Source organism: Papio anubis, chromosome 2 (assembly GCF_008728515.1).
Source record: "Papio anubis isolate 15944 chromosome 2, Panubis1.0, whole genome shotgun sequence".
Taxonomy (NCBI): Eukaryota; Metazoa; Chordata; class Mammalia; order Primates; family Cercopithecidae; genus Papio; species Papio anubis.
The window spans coordinates 181,913,474-181,930,540 of NC_044977.1; the positions used below are offsets into that span (position 1 = coordinate 181,913,474).

Here is a 17,067-nt window from a genome sequence, read left to right on the forward strand (position 1 = left end):
TTTGAGCCCCAACCCAAACCTGCTCAATCAGAATCTAAGCATCTGGGCATTAAGGCTTAGCAATTCGTGTTTTAATAGGCCCCAGAGGTTATTTGGAGGCAGGTTAAAGTTGAGAACCATTGACCCAGGAACAGTGTATTTCAGCTGGATGGGGAAGCAGGCAATTAGAGACAGGTGAGATGGTGAGGCTGGGTTGAGTGGCAAGCAGTGAGAATCCAAAGCTCTGAAATGGCAGCCTGCAGACCTGGTTGGGTGTGAATGGGCCTGCTATAGCACCCCTCAGTGAGTAGCCTGGTGTCCTGCTGAGGATAAAATGTGAGGACTATTCCAGGCTTCCTTAGACCAAGTGTTCCTGCTATCTCATTACTCCGAAGACAGGGATCCCTCTGCCTGAGAATTTAGATAGCTGGTTGTCCCTTGTGAGGGAGCTCCTCTGCAGCCTCAAGGGAACTTGAGAGAAGAGGTTTATGACCACTTAAAAATACTCATGGCTTCATTTAGGTGCTTGTAAAGCACTTTTAATCATGATGAAATGCAAGTATTGTCTTTGAATGCCTTGAGTGGAAAGGGAAAGTTAATGAGTGAATGATTTGAATCATTTCTCTTCTTACCCTGGAGCAAGCCATTAAAAGAATGAAACTTCTAGTCAAAATGGAAACAGCCTGCCCCAGAGGGATGATTGAAAGAGTCTTTAGGACAGGCATTTGTCCTTTAGTTTTATTTTCACTTTAATTATTATAAAATCTGATTTGAGTGTTGACCATAGCCTCCAGTTCCAGCCAGCCGAAAAGATAAGCACATTTGTATTTGTGTGGACAAGTCTGCAGACTTCTGATTGTTGTCTCAAGCCAGATAAAACAACCCTTTTAAATAACAGTTCCTCATAAGGTGAGATTAAAGATATTTCTTCTTGCTGTTACCAAGGAAAATCATTATCTAGTTGATTATGTAGATGAATAGAAAGTATCTCTTGGCTATTGCTTGGGGTTGTGACCCATCTGGTGCCCACACTCTTTACTTTGGGTAAATTATTGCTGTGATATTGATGAAATTACAAAATAATGGAGAGTCAGAGGTCATGTTCCCCAACTCTAACTAGAATGAAAACTTTAAAAATGTTTAGTCCCAAATTCTCCTTGGAAAACATTGGTTACAGGTAAAATACATACATTTATATCAAACTTAGTTGTGTTGTTGTTTTCAATGAGCTATACATTAGATAACCTAGAACTAATCAATTGCTGTTGGGTTGTAATGAAATGTAAACAAGTGGGCCTTTTTTTTATGGCATTCTGAAATTTAAAACTGACTGATTATATCTACCTGAACCTTAAGGAAAAATCAGAGGAAACTTGATCCTGAAAACATTAGCACTTAGCATTTTGTACGTACATATGCTCAAATAGTATGTATCCATAGTATGGTAGAAAATATCTTACTGAAGCCTGTTTCACTCTCTTCATGGAAATTTCAGCTGATTGTCCATTTTAGTAAATAATATAGAGCATGTTATTCCTATCAACTGATCCTGTCAATTAATTTGCAGTGGAGAGTTTGTGGGACCATGGACTTCTGATTGATCTTTAACCAAATCTTCCCTGGGTTATTGCAATTCCATGTGGATTAAAAAACACTAATCATGTTCATCAAATAAATAAGCACATATTTCCTTCAGGTTCTTCTCAGAAGTTATCTTGGGTAGCTTCTGTTGTCTTCCCAGAATTATGTTATAGCATTTGGTTATGACTCCTAATAAGCTCTCTGAGCTGTCTTGTGTCCTCAAGAGGAAAAAATCCAGGACACTTTGCTGCTGGATCAAATAGGGTATATAGTAGGAGTAGGTGAAATAGAGAGCTACTAGATGATTCAGAGAGAAAGCTCAACTCTCTGTCACCCAAATCCCAGCGTTCTTGGTTGTATGCAACCGTTGATGTTGAATGCGCTGTGAATTATGACATGTTCATAGATTTTCCTACTCTTTCCCAGGTTTTTCATTTTTTTAATCTCTTCTTTTAAAATATACTAATTCTGACATCTATCACACGTTAAAAGAGGAAGAAAAACAAAACTATAAAATCCCATCAACCCTATGCCTCCCTCTGGCTCTCTGCTCCTTTCTCTGCCCAGCATGGTGCTTCACTGCCAGGCTTCTCAAGCTTCTCAAAGGAATTCTTTTTCTTCCTGTCTGGCTGATGTACCCATCGCTAGCCTTGCTTTTATTGAGGTCACTGGTTTTTTTTGTTTGTTTTTGTTGTTGTTGTTGTTTTGTTTTGTTTTTAAGTAGGGTCTGTTTTCTTTTCTTCCTTGGCAGTTCTGCAACTGTGGTCATTGTCACATTTTTCTTTCCTGAAACACTCCCCTACTTCTTCTTCCTTGATACCATTCTCTTCTAGTTCTTCTCATTTTCCTACTACTCCTCATTCCCCTATCCAGATTTTATTTTCTCAGTCCAGTATTTGAATATGATTGTGCCTTACAACTCCATTTTGATAGTCTTCTCAATTGGTACCCACTCATAAATATATTGTCCTTAAGAGCAACTATGTCCTGATGACTTCCAAATCTATGCCTCTAAAACAGGCTGCTTGCCTGAGCTCCAAACCCCAGACATTTTGTTCATGTGTTTACTGATCATCTCTATATACTTGTTCTTTCTGTATTTATAGCTAAGGCACTGCATTCCACTTCCTTACCCAAACTAGAACCTGGAATTTATTCTTTTTTTTTTTTTTTTTTTTTTTTTTAATTTCTGTCACCCCCTCCTTGCAGCTCATAGATGCCAGTTTCTGACACTTCACATCTACATCTCTCTCTCTTTCTCTCTCTCTCTGATATGTCTCTTTTCTCTGTTGCTGCCACCCTTGTCTTAACTTCATGTGTTCATCATCCTTGCCCTAGATTATTGCTTTTGCTTTCCAGTAGACTTTCTACTGCCAGTTATACAACCCCATGTTGTCTCATGGAGAAGTTTTATGAAATGGCTGTTCATCATTTCATTGCTCTGCTTGTAAACCTTACATGGCACCTTAAGTCTTTCAGCATTAAATTCCAGTTTTATAGCATGCTTTTCAAGACTCTAGGGTTTGAGCCTAGCTCCATTTCTATCCTCTGCTTCCTCTGCCTGTTTCTAACCTATTGCTATGCCTGTATATTTACAATTCTCAAACATATTTTTTGTACCTTTGCTCTTTGCACATGCTGGTCCTTATGTTTATGCCTCTTTTGTGCTGATTATTTCCACATTGCCCTACCCCATTAGCATATATCTGCTCATCTTCTAATGCTAGGTTCAATATGACCTCTTGGAAGCTTTCTACTGCATGCTTCTCTTATCCCTACACACAATAGAAGTAAATACTCTTTCTTCAGTGATTCTAGAGTTGAAGACAGGTGCCTATCCAAGTGTACTGCAAGATTCTGTTTATGGCCTATCTCCACCATTTGTATAAGCTCTGTAAATGGCTTTTATGGTCATTCTTACACCAAATGGCAAGAGGAAATAGTCAATAACATTGTGGAAAAAAGAATCAAAGGGACGAAAATTTATGTGAACTGAAAATATGATTGCCTGACATTGAATATTAGGTCATTAGCATGCCAGAGCTATCTCACGCTGGCTCACAAGAGCCAACTGTTTAAAAATCAGGAATTTTGCCAACTGGTTGCTAAGCCCTTTGAGGCTTGAAAGTAGGCATGGTGGGAATATTTACACTAGGGAAATCAGCAAGCACTGCAAATTAGGGCTTTTGTTTTACAGGGACACAGTTTTCCAGTAGACTACTGATATTCATGATTACAATGCAGTAAATTAATTCATGCTCATATCCATCAACCATGTGATACCACCAGAAATCATAGATTCCTGTTTCTGACAGTTCATATCCTAAATAACTCTCTGCGCCTCTTCTTTCCATTCCTATACCCTCTCCCTTAGTTCATGTCTTCATTGTCTTTGCCCTAGAAAACTACTGTTGCCTCCCAGTAGATGCTACCACTAGAACAATATTATTATTAAACCTACCACTAGAACAATCTTTGAGCAAGAGTCCTGCCAGTCTGTAATTGAAGAAGATAGTTATCATTGACTCCTTGGGAATAATAATGTATAATGCTTTATTATATAAAGAGGGCATTTTTAATTTATCATCAGTTGCTTATGAAATAATTTCTTTTTTTTTTTTTCAGTTGTAATGACAGGTGGATTTCTACAGATTGAATCTGTGGCCATAGTACTTACTTCAAGATAATTGGCCAAGGCTAGATTACATCCTGTAACCATGCAACAATGACAGTAATTTGATCACAATGATGTTGACCTCATGACTTTTGACTTCATAATTACCTTGCTATGGTCAGCTGGCCAACAGCACTTCATCAATGAAAATATCTACCAGGAGGAATATTATCATGGGGACAATTATTAGAGTCATCTCCATTTTGACTTTGCCCCAAGCTTGGTCTGGGGAAAAAGCTTCTTAATGTTGCCTCAGCAGTAGTTTGCTGCCTCTCAGCCTGGTTTTCAGTATATCCATAATTAACACGACGGGTAGAGGTGCAAGAATGCCACATTTTCTTCTAAGCCACGCAACCTCATTAAGAAAGTAAAACGTTTGTGAGTCTTTCATGCAGTCTTTCTCCCTCTGGGTTGTTGAAGCTCTCTGGATGTCAGCACAGCACTGTGGGCCACGAAAGTTCAGAGAATTACTTCAATAATATGACAGCCTCTTCCATTTAAAATGGAATTCAATGCTGGCTTCCCTTGGAGGCATTCATTGAAATTCCGTGCATGATCCATTCCTCTAGTCATTTAACAATGTGTCTCATGTTTGCCCTGATTTAAAAAAAAGAAAGAAAGAAAGAAAACCAGCTTTGTATTTGTGATAACATGGATCAGGATAGTATAATTGCAGTGAAGAGGCCCCCGAGCCTGCAGTAATAGGATGGTTCATCTGATGTGTACTGCCATTAGAAAATGACCCATGCATGAATGTTCTCAGGGGACAGTAAAGAGGCTTTTAAGAATTACATTCTGTGTAGTATGAAAGCTAATGAGCAAAAGAGGAAGTATGAAGAAAAACTACTGCTTCAGGAAGCATAGTTCCACTTAGGGCCTGTCACAGCTCCCCTCAAATTCATTTGGATAGACTGATCATTACTAGGATGGCTACTGCATTACCCCCATGTCCATGCACACTCCCTGCAGGTCATCCTGTACCAAGTTCCTAAGGAATTAAAACCAGTGGACAATAAATGGTGAGGAAAAGAAAGAGGATGGATACAGCAACTGCCAATAAATAAGGTAAAAAAAGACATTTATGTCAAAGATTAAAGAAGTCATAATGAACTTCAGCAAAAAAGAAAGACAAAGAGAAAAAAGCAATTTCTTGTACATCATCTTTAAAAAATATTTCAGGACCACATTATGCTATTTTACTTCATGTATATGAACAGAACAGTACCGAATTATGATTTTAAGAGTATATATTTTAACCGTATCTTAATTTTTAAACATATTTAAAAATAATGTCTTCCAGTCTAGTCTGTATTGCTTTCTTATTTTAAAGGTTTTACTTGGCCAGTTGCGGTGGCTCACACCTATAATCCCAGCACTTTGGGAGGCCAAGGCAGGTAGATCATGAATTCAAGAGATTGAGACCATCCTGGCCAACATGGTGAAACTCCGTCTCTACTAAAAATACAAAAATTAGCTGGGTGTGGTGGTGCGTGCCTGTTTTCCCAGCTACTTGGGAGGCTGAGGCAGAAGCAGGAAAATCATTTGAACCCGGGAGGCAGAGGTTGCAGTGAACTGAGATCGTGCCACTGCACTCCAGCTGTGTGACAGAGTGAGACTCCATCTCAAAAAAAAAAAAAAAAAAAAAGGTTCCACTTAGGGTTTTAGATTACGTAAATTGGGAGGAGTTTGGCATATAGGCAAAAGAGAGAGTCACACCTTATTTGTCAAAATTAACAAACTGTGACAAACCAAATGGTTTGCCAGACCACTTGGTCTACATTGTAATTCCTTGGATTTATCTCCTGGGGTTTGAATTAGAGTAAGATAGAGTCTATAAAGGCCAGTAAAATTGATGCCTTCCTTGTGCCCAAGGACCCCTGGCTCTGACAGGCTTCATTGTGAGTGAAACTGTGGAGGCTCTCTTCGGCTTTACATGAGGGAGAAGTTGCAGGCAGGAACACCCATAACCCCAAAATTCACCTTTCTGAGGCAAGGCAATGATTCCTCTTTCACAAAACTGTAGCAATACTAAAATATCAAGCTGTGTATCTGTTTTCTCCACCCAAGGCTACCATGAACACCACAAGGTTATCAATAGATGAAGCTAGAAAATATTTCTGTCTTAAAGGTGATGTGCCCCAGTAATGAAATGAGACAGGAAAAAAATCCATAGCGTTCACAGAATTAGAAAGTAGACTGATAGTAGTCTATGAATTCCAAAAGTACAGCCATCTCCAAGTGGCCTGAGGGGTCTTTATTTCTCCAAGCCTTCATCTGATATCCCAGGTTGTTAGGCAGAGTCCCTGTGTATCTTCTTTTTTTTAACCTGTTTTTATCTTTCAAATAATATAAATACTATTCTTGTTTTTAAAGGCCAAGTTACTTTCCCAGAGGCAGTCACTAGCCTGGAACAGTCAAATCATTGAATTGATCATATATTTAATGTGGAATTAAGCTATTTGCATATTTCAAGATTTTAAGATTATTTCAAGAAAACAAGCCAGAATAAATATAGTCTCTTCAAAGATTGTGAGGAAAGCCATTATTTGAAATGGTCCTAGTAATTAAAAACTATAGTATCACTGACTGGAAATGAAGTAAATGAAGGGACGAGAGTCTGTTTGAATAGCCCCACCCATACCTCACCCCTCAACTGTCTACTTTGTGTTTCGCTCTCTAAGTAACAAGCCTTCAAACTGTTATTGAGTGATATGAGTTAATTCTGACAGGTAATCATGTTTTACTTTTAATTTATCTTGTTTTTCTTTATTTGATATTAATAAAATCTTGTTCACCAAACTGTGGAGCATAATTCTTATCTTTTTTACTTAATTGTTTTAAATGTTGAGAAAGCAATGTAATAAGCAGTCAATGAATACTTACCACATAAAAGGGATGATGTGAGGGCTATGTGAACTAGCAGAATGTATAAATAAATGGTACTACAATTTAGCACAGAAAAGCAAAGATGCCAAAGTCAGAAAACCACCATTTAAATTTTAGCTACAATTCCTCGTAATAGCTGTGTGACCTTGGCAAGTTACTATATCCTCCTAAGTCACAGTTTTCTCTTCTGCAAATGGAGTTTAGTAATATTGACTGCCTTCTAGGATTGTCGTAACAAGGGCTTAATTCGCTGTTTGGCTTAGAGTAAGTGATCAACAAATATAGCTAGTTTATAATGGAAAATCCTCAAAGAAGATGAAGTGCGGAAGAATTGACATGAAGCCAAGAAAACAGCCCCAGGCAGATATTATAAAGTGGCCAAATGCACAAACTGTAAAACTGCAACTGAAGGACAGGGCTTTTCTGGATAAGCAGTTTTCTTCTTCATATTCTTCACCAGCTATACCATTAAGCTAAGCTACTGTAATTCTACCTCACACCATGTACAAAGAGCAGAGTTTGACTCAGAATCAAGGCTCTTGCTGGTTCCTTTGAAATTTGGAGAAATATTCATATCTTGTCTTCAAGAGAAGTAATTTTTATATGAAGCAGCTTGCTAAGTTGAATCATTTGAAAAGGCATTCTACCATATTAAGATTACTTCGTTTAATAAACACATGTATATCACGCTTCTTGGGTGGATTAGGAGAGGCTGTGAGAATTGGCCAGCTTCTGAAGAAATGTGCTTGGTATAGAAATTTGCCCTCTTCACTATACTCCCTTTCCTGTTTCAACCTCCATAACTAACAGTAGGCATAATAGAAATGCAGAGATAGACACTACTATTGTGTCTGTCATTTCATTCATTTCCAAAATATTGAAACTGTAAAAAACTACTCAAGTAAGAGTTAAAATCATATCAGTCACAACCATGCCAATCTACAATCCCTAATCAATTTACATTCTAATTGTTCATAATTGTGCTACATGAAGATAAATGTTTTCTTGACTGAATGTTAACAAAATGCCCTCAAACTACAAATATTATGCAACTGTTGTATTTTAGTAGAAAACCTATTCCATTTTCAGATTGATACAATGCAGACATTTTAAATCTTATAAACTCGTCGATCTTTGCCAAGTGCGTTGTTTTATTTGCTAGGAGGCATTTGTCCATTCCTAACCTTTTTACCTCCAGAAAATAGATGACACATGTGACTTGAAAATTGAATCGATCTTGACTGAAAAAGAAATAATAAAAGTAGCTAATGTCTTTGTCATCTCTAGCAAGCCTACAGGGCAGATACTGTTGCTGCTTCAGTTTTGTAAGATGCATTATATCTTGCTAATCCTCAATAAATATGAAAAAGTGATCATTTCACAGCTAAGAATTGACAAACTGGAACACATTTCTCATTTGAATAGACAAGATAAGCAGTTCCCACCAGTCCTGCCATCTCTGCCTTCGGGTGTGTTGTGTTCCAGGCAGGCACTGTCGGTTCATTCGTAGGTCACTGCTGTTTTATTTCTATTTGTCTGTTTCTGGACCAGAACTCAGATTTTCATCCAGACAGCTGCCTGTCTTAAAGATCATTCTGCGATCTACCTTCTGTGACATAATTTAAAGAAATGAGTAATCCCAATTAAACCATTGCAGGTGTAAATTTCTTGCCTGGAGAGAGAATTGAGAAATAAATGGGATTCATGAATACAAATTGGGCTCTCCTTACACTCAAGTTTTCATTTTGAAATGGTAAAGTATTCACTCCCCACATAAATCTGCATTTGCCTTAAGTGTGTTTACCATGGGAACCCCAATGTAGAGCTGGTAGCCCATTGCTATGCATAACTGAATATTAAAGTTTACAAATCATCAGGCAGAGGAGGCCTGGAGAAGGAGATGCTGCGGCAGGGCAGCTGCATCTGGGCTGGCAGCAAAGATGAATCCTGCTGTCACAGGCTCTGCACCTTTACTGGGTTGGGGCCACCCAACCTGCCCACTCTTTTTCTCTCCTTAAATATTATTTGATATTAAGGATTGCTTCCTCTTCCAACCAAGACATCCTGCTTTCTGAATGTCTTAACAGCTCTATTATTTTCCCTTCACCCAGTTTTGGTTTAGAAGGTGGTGTGTTAAATGAATCTCATAGGCCACCTAATTTATTTTGAAACAAATGCTGCTGTGAAAGGATGGAAGGATTCAATAAGGAAATACATAAATAATCTTCAGACACTAAGCAGCCCTCTCCTCTTTCCCCCACTTTCTTCTTCTCCTTCCCTCCCTTCCTCTCCATTTTGTTGTTGTTGTTGTTGTTTGTTTACATTGTAACTGTATCTATTCTGTGAAGATCCATTGAGGCCAATTGGCTTTTCAGTGTATAAACAAATATAATCCAAAGTACTAAATGGCACTCCTCTCATTTTCAACTTGTGCTTTCAATCTTCAGCCAGAAGTAAGGCCCTATTATATTCACAATTATATGGACTTGAGAATGAGTGTACATTGCCTGCCCTTTGCTATAGAACTAAATCAGAAGGAAGTCTGTTGGTTATAAGTTTTCTATGATCGTCCCAAGTTATTTTCCTATGTATATAATAATTCATGCTACAAAGAGCTTGATGTGGTTTGGAATAATGTCATAATAAAATGGTAAAATAGCCTTGGAATTGTTCAGGGCAATTGGATGTATGAATCACAATGGGAGACCTAGACAATGGAAAACAATCGAAAACAATTTTCTACAATTAATGTCAAAAGAATTGTCTCTCACGTCTCTCTGCAAATGAGAACAGAGAAGTAGAAGTAGTGAAAATTGTAATGTGGGATTAATCGCATTTCTTGTTCCCAGATCTGATGGGTTTTCCTTATTGTATAGATTTCAAACACTGTAGCTATGCAGAACTCTGAGCTGATCTTATTAGTCTTAAATGGACCTGCCAAGCATATTAAAGGAAGGTTCTGACTGTCTACTGTGGACAGAATGTAGCTCAAGGAAATGTGGTCACTACCCTTAATTATATTCACAATATGTGGTGTATTTACAATAATTTAAAATAATTCAGTAAATTGAAACCATTATGAAGATGATTTACGGTGAGTAATAAGAATGTAAAACAATGGGACACATAAGGAAGGTCAAAGGGTAGCTTTTTAGATTACACACTGGTTCCACTCGCCAATTGTAGGCATAGGTCAGACCTCCCAAATTGGCCTTTTCCCAAGCTTGCTCTCCGGTTCTCCAAACCGAGGATGCCTTGCTTCTATCTCATTTGATGAACTGAGCCAATCTCCTCATTCAGTGACTATTTGCAAGCCAAATTTTCATAATATTTCTGAAATGAATGAAGATACATTTTGTATATCCAAGGATAGTTAAGTGTTGTCTTCTATAAAGACTATAATATAATGTGGTCCTTTAATATAAAGACTCTCAGAGGCACTCAATATATAGATTATTAACAATGCATATTGTTTAGCTAGTTTTTAACTTTCGGCTTCAATTTTCAAAATCCTATTGTGAAAGTTAGTTCATATTTGTGTTAAGAAAATCTAGGATGTTAAAGATTCTTTTCTGTCAGAGAACTGTATTACGATAGCAGTTCCACTTACTATCAGGTACTCTACAGGGTTAATAATGTGAGCTCTGGAAGGAACTTATTATACAGCATAAAGTGAATCTCTTTCATTTCTCCACCATTGTGTCATTTTCACCTAAATCATAACTTTCTACCCAGCATTTACAAGAGCAATCCACAGGCTTCCTTTATAAGGATGCATTTGAAACCACTCATTGAAGTGAGGATTTAAATAACCGGAATAAATCAATTCTGGCCTACTTAAAAAAAAAAAAATGAAAGCTAACAAACTGACCCACCCAGAAAGACACGAACAGATAAATTTTTGAATATTGTATTCTGTATTATCTATTATATGTATTAATACTTGGTCACATATTGGAGTGTTTTACCAAAAGATTCTCTCAGAAGCTAGTGGCGAAACAGAATAAAAGTATGACATGCGTTCCACTTGCTGTTGCCTTTTTGTCTAAGGCAGTGGTTATTGTGAATTCCTCAGGGTAGCGAATCATTTGGTTCACTAGGACTTGAAAAAGTAGAATTCATCCAAAGTTAATGGGCTGTTTGATGGTCTCTATGTGTCAAATGTGATTGGGAAAAGAGGATAGTAAACGAATGAGTCAATTTAATTTTAAAATAACTTGATAATCTGTTAATTCTCCAAATATCCTCAAAACCAAAGAAAAAGCCAAATATGAAAGGTGTAATTTATAGTAGTCAATTGGTATAAGTAGAGTCTTCTGTTTTTGTGTCATGAAAAATTTATCATTGTCATATGTGTTTAATAGACCATTCTGCATAACAATAGAAATTTCAGTTAATTTTTAAAGCCATAATCTTGTTCACTCTTAGAAGTAAAAAAAAAAAAGAAAGAAAGAAAGAAAGAAAGAAAAAAAATGCATTCTTATGGAATAAACATCTGATAACACATTCTGAATGTGGAGATTGAGATGTCTGAAGGCTGCCTTTTGAACTAGTACTTTTACCCCATGAAACACCTCTGTGTTCTTTCTGGCGCAACCAGTTCAAAAGATCTCTTTTCTTCACAGGTTACCAGCCAGTCTTGTCTGGTCAACAGGGATTCCAAGGCCTAATAGGAGTGCAGCAGCCACCTCAGAGTCAGAACGTGATGAATAACCAACAAGGAACTCCGGTGCAAAGCGTGATGGTTTCCTACCCAACCATGTCTTCTTATCAGGTGCTCATAAACAGCTTGGAAAATTGTGTTATAAAGTAGCATTTGTCAAAGTGGAAGCTGTGGATATGTCCCTGGTTTGGGTGGCTGGCTGGGCAGTGGGTTCTTGGCCCATAACTGTTGATAATTTACTTTGAATCAAGATTATAATAGAAAAGTAGAAAATGCAAAAGATATGCTTCTATCACTACTGTGGCTTTTGAATGCTCTGCTAAATTTATTTTCATATAACTTCATATTCATGGAAGAAAATGCATTAGTCTACAGTTTTATTCATAAAGATCTTTGGAAATTTTATTGCATTTTGCTTATTGGTAGAAAGTCTTCATGACAAATTCCCATTCATTTTTGTACACATCCAAATAAACTTCATTTTTCCATAAATTTAAGTTATAAGAGATTTTAATATGGCATCTCAGATTCATTTAAAGGGCATTTTTGGAGCCTAACAACTGCATTCTCTGGACTAAACCCAAGTTAAGCATTTAAAAAGTGTTATGTATCCTTTTGTGCTGTATATTATGAAATACCACAGAAGTAGAAATAAAGAGTTAGTGAAATGGTATAATAATTAAATTTAACTGTACCAGGTGCTTCTGACCCTAAAGGACCTATCCTAGGACCCCTACCCTACTATTCTGATTCATGTTGCATCGACTTCTACCTGTAGCTCCACAATAAGTGTTCTCTAAAGTTGCAGGTTGAGAGTATAGTGGGTGCCCAGGACAAAAGCCCTTTGTACTATGGAGGGCTCCAGGACACTTTGCATAAAATCGGAAAGGGTGCATGGCTTTTCACACTGAGAGAAACCCAGAGTGGAAGATCTAGACTATAGTTTCTAGAGGTCATGGAGAGAGAAGGGAAGTCAGAACTAACACCTTCTGAGCATCTGCTACATTCCAGGCAGTGTGCCAGGCCCTGTACACCATCCCTTCAATCCTTTCAATGGCACTTTGAAGCATGTATGTCATTATCGCAATGGACTAGGGAATCAGAGGGGCTAAGTGACTTTCCAAATGTGAAACAACCAATAAATGGCAGAGTTGGAATTGATGACCTGTTAGGTCTAACTCAAAAGCTTGAATATTTTTCATGACACCATGTTGTTTATTGTACAGACCAAAAGTAGCCTCTTCATACAGGGTTCTTGCTTGTGTCTTTTTACAGGTGCCAATGACCCAGGGTTCTCAAGGACTGCCCCAGCAGTCATACCAACAGCCAATCATGCTACCTAACCAGGCAGGTCAAGGGTCACTCCCAGCCACTGGAATGCCTGTTTACTGTAATGTCACACCGCCCACCCCTCAGAACAACCTTCGGTTGATTGGCCCACACTGCCCCTCCAGCACTGTCCCGGTGATGTCGGCTAGCTGCAGGACAAACTGTGCGAGTATGAGCAATGCCGGTTGGCAGGTCAAATTCTGAGAGCTCTGGTTGTGGTACATTTCTTCAGCTATTTCTCATGGCCTTTGATGGAAGAGGAACAAGGTGGGAAAACTGGCTGAGGACTTAAGTATTCACTCAACACTCAAATGATTGCTGCTGGTATTCTGTAAAAAAATAAACAAAGACTAATATACACGTTAGCTGGTTAATGGTGCATATTTCTGTCATGTCTGCTAGGTATGCCTTTATAGCTTAGCTAGTGACATGAATTCATCAAGGTAAGATTTTCTCCTACCACTGAATACCACTGTGTAGATTATAATATCCCTAATTTGGATTAGTTTTGTACTTTGTGTTGAGTTTGTGATGCTAAAAGTATTTAAAAATTATATACTAAATCACATTGTACCAAAGCTGTAATGGAAAAGAAAAGAAGAACTGATGAATTGAAGGAATAATTTATATACATTATAGAGTTTTCTTTTTTAATGGATATATACTGTATTGTAGTGTTTAATCATAATAAAACTATTTGACCTTATGGAGGAAGGTCATGTTTTTACCACCAGTTTGGTTCACTATGTCTTCCAATGTGTGTTTTCTCATGTGTCACTGTATTCCTTTCAAACACTATCTCATGAATACTGCATGGAAAAGGTTTTTCAAGTATTTATGAGTAAACTGCCATCACATGGGGATATGCCGTAGCAAAGACTTAACCAACTGTAGTTTATTGTCGTAATACTAAAGGGTCCTGAAAATAAGATGGCATCCATTTCATTCATTCATGAGGTTTGCAATTTTAAAGTACATACCTTCCTATTAATTATAGGACTATTAAAAGCATGTAGTTACACTTCACTAACTAGGAAAACCTGTGTATCTTCGTTAACAACAGTCCTATACCAAACCCTGTTCTACCTTCATGCGAGTTTCATTATGTACCCAAAAACAAGGTATCTTTGTTTAGAGGAAAATCAAAAGAGGCATAGTCTAATCCTGCCTGTTATATCGGGTCATACAATAGAAAGTGCCACTAGTATTGACAGTGAGTCAGTAATTCAAAAGTGCTAATGTTTGTCCCAGTAATTTAAAACAAAGTAAATATAGCAACGATTTAATTGCAAAGATCTAGAACATTTGCAATTCCATTTAGATGAAGCCTATGTCTACCTAATGTCTCTTTGGGAAATAACAGAACTGTGAACTCTGAGGTTCGGCCCTTCTGGAAGATATTAATGGGGAAATAAAACCCCTTTGTTTTCACTTTAATATCATAGTACAATGACTAATAGTTTTGTATTTTATACTTTCTGCGTAAAAACTATTATTACCAGTGAGAGGAATATAAGGAGTATATCTGGATCATTTCTATTGTTTTTATATTATCACATTTTCTGTTAGATTTGCTGTTTTTATGTTGTTCAGCTGTGGGTAGAGTTAAGCGCCAGTTAAAAACTCTTATCTAGCAGATTACCATCACTACATTCTATACTATTGTTTTCTTTTCCCTTTGAAAGGGAACTCTTACATATACTCTAATTGGCTTTATTCCTTATGAAGTCTGTTCCATTTTTCCAAGTTTCAGTCTACTAATATTTCCATGGTCTGCCCTGACCATGAAAAGTGTAATAACAAGAGGATGTTGCATTTTTTTCTTATTGAGCCATTAGCCACTCTGAAAAAGAGCGATGTGTTTGTTTAATTAATACCTTCCCCTAATGGAAAGATGGGGTTGGCAAATATTCTCCATTTAGCTTTCTGATGTTGGGAGTGTCCCTAAATTTAAGAATCCAAATATGAGCCTGATTATTTATTTTTTCCATAAAATTCTGCAAACTTTTGACATTTTCTTTCAAGATCTTCAGAATTACTGAGCCTTCTTTTCTATGGATTTGAAATATATGGTATGTTAGTGGTAAAGACAGGGCTTTACACCTAAAGAAATTTCGTTTGGCCACTTTTATCCAAAGGTGTAGCAGTATTTCATGTTTAGACATTTGATATTTATTGTATAAATCCATTTGGATATTGCTGCAGACCAAACCTTCTTTCCTACTTTCACAACATATTCCTATATATCTGTCTTAGTCCATTTTTGTAGCTGTAACAGAATACCCAAAGCTAGGTAATTTACAAAAAAAAAAAAAAAACAACAACAAAACAAAGTTTACTTGGCTCAAGGTGCTGATGGCTGGAAAGTCCAAGATTGGGCAGCTGCATCTGGTGAGAGCCTCAAGCTGCTTCAATTCATGGCATGAAGCAGAAGAGCAGGTATGTGCAACGAGACTACATGGTGAGGAAGGAAGCAAGAAAGAGAAACCAAGAAGGGTGAGAACTCAGCCCCACAGAAGGGCATTAACTTGTTTATGAGGGATCTGCCCCCATGACCCAGACACTTTTCACTGGGCCCCACCTCCCAACCCTGATACATTGGGGATCAAAAAAAAAATTTTTTTTTTTCGAGATGGAGTTTCGCTGTTGTTGGAACAAGAGTGCAATGACTGGAGTGCAGTGGCATGATCTCAGATCATCGCAACCTCTGCCTCCTGAGTTCAAGCGATTCTCCTGACTCAACCTCCTGAGTAGCTGGAATTGCAGGCACGCACCACCATGCCCGACTAATTTTTTGTATTTTTAGTAGAGACGTGGTTTCTCCATGTTGGTCAGGCTGATCTCGAACTCCCGATCTCAGACGATCCGCCCACCTCAGCCTCCCAAACTGCTGGGATTACAAGCATGAGCCACCGTGCCCAACTGGGGATCAAATTTTAACATGAGTTTTTGTGGGGGCAAAGCACATCCAAACCATAGCACCAGTATTATGGTATTCCAAATCTTAGACTATGCTTACTATTTTGTTGCATTAGAATTTTCGGGATGGCTGTGTAGAAAGATGGTTTTATTAGTGAAGCATTTTCAAAATTTATTATCAGGAGGACCCTTCATTTTTCATTTTAGTTACTAATCTTATTACAATCACATTTTGTAAGTACAGATTATTCAGTTTATAAATATATCAACATATAGGAAAACATGGATATTTAAATATATTGATATATTGCTATAGTTATTCCTAATAATTCTCTATACCTCTATGTGAATGTAAAAGAGAACAAGAATGATTATGCATTCATTTTTTTCAGCAAAATTTTATTGCATATTGGGTTATATTCTAATTATGTGGCACCACTCAAAACAAGAGTACATATAAATTCAAAGCACTTAAATTTATCTTGTAAATGTTATCATACATTTTGTTATTGTTTGATAGTTGTAACTAAATGTTGTAACTAGAACACTAAAAAATTTAAGCCATAATCATGTTATTGACTTAATATAGTTCTACAGGGTATGAGATGAGGCAGCAAAGTGTGTTATACAACATTATGGAAATGCAATTATGTAATTTATAATAAATATATTTGGAAGACTTAGAACAGAATTGTAAATCATCATAAAAAACAAGTGGAGTATATATGAACCAGAGCAGTTTTTCAAGAAAGAATTGAAGAATGAAGCAAATATAATCAAGGGGAAAAATGCTGCAGCAGAAATGGATTTTGAGATTTAATAAATGCATATTTAGACCCTGCTTCCACTTTTGCTAACAGCTAAAGTGCAAGAGGACACTTTCATACTCCCATTCTCCTATTACTTGTGTTCCACATTGTATTAATGCATTCTTACACTGCTATAAAGAACTATCAGAGACTGGGTAATTTATAAAGAAAACAGATTTAATTGACTCATAGTTCTTCATGGCTAGGTAGGCCTCAGGAAACTTACA

At 37.2% G+C, this 17,067-nt stretch overlaps 1 protein-coding gene across 26 annotated transcripts in view; it reads left to right on the top strand.

Moving 5' to 3' along the window:
• The window catches only part of ARPP21 (cAMP regulated phosphoprotein 21), a 156,707-nt gene extending 142,862 nt beyond the window's left edge, over positions 1 to 13,845 (top strand). For 24 of the 26 annotated variants that reach the window (XM_017956018.2, XM_017956017.3, XM_021934942.2 and 21 more), the window contains 2 exons: positions 11,746 to 11,894; positions 13,059 to 13,845. In XM_017956018.2, coding sequence (XP_017811507.1) covers positions 11,746 to 11,894; positions 13,059 to 13,316 — 407 coding nt within the window. In that variant the 3' untranslated portion in view covers positions 13,317 to 13,845. Of the gene's footprint in view, positions 1 to 4,185; positions 5,349 to 11,745; positions 11,895 to 13,058 lie in introns of those variants that run through there. The other 2 variants (XR_004182342.1, XM_031663854.1) reach the window with 2 other exon arrangements.
• The last annotated feature ends 3,222 nt before the right edge of the window (positions 13,846 to 17,067 follow it).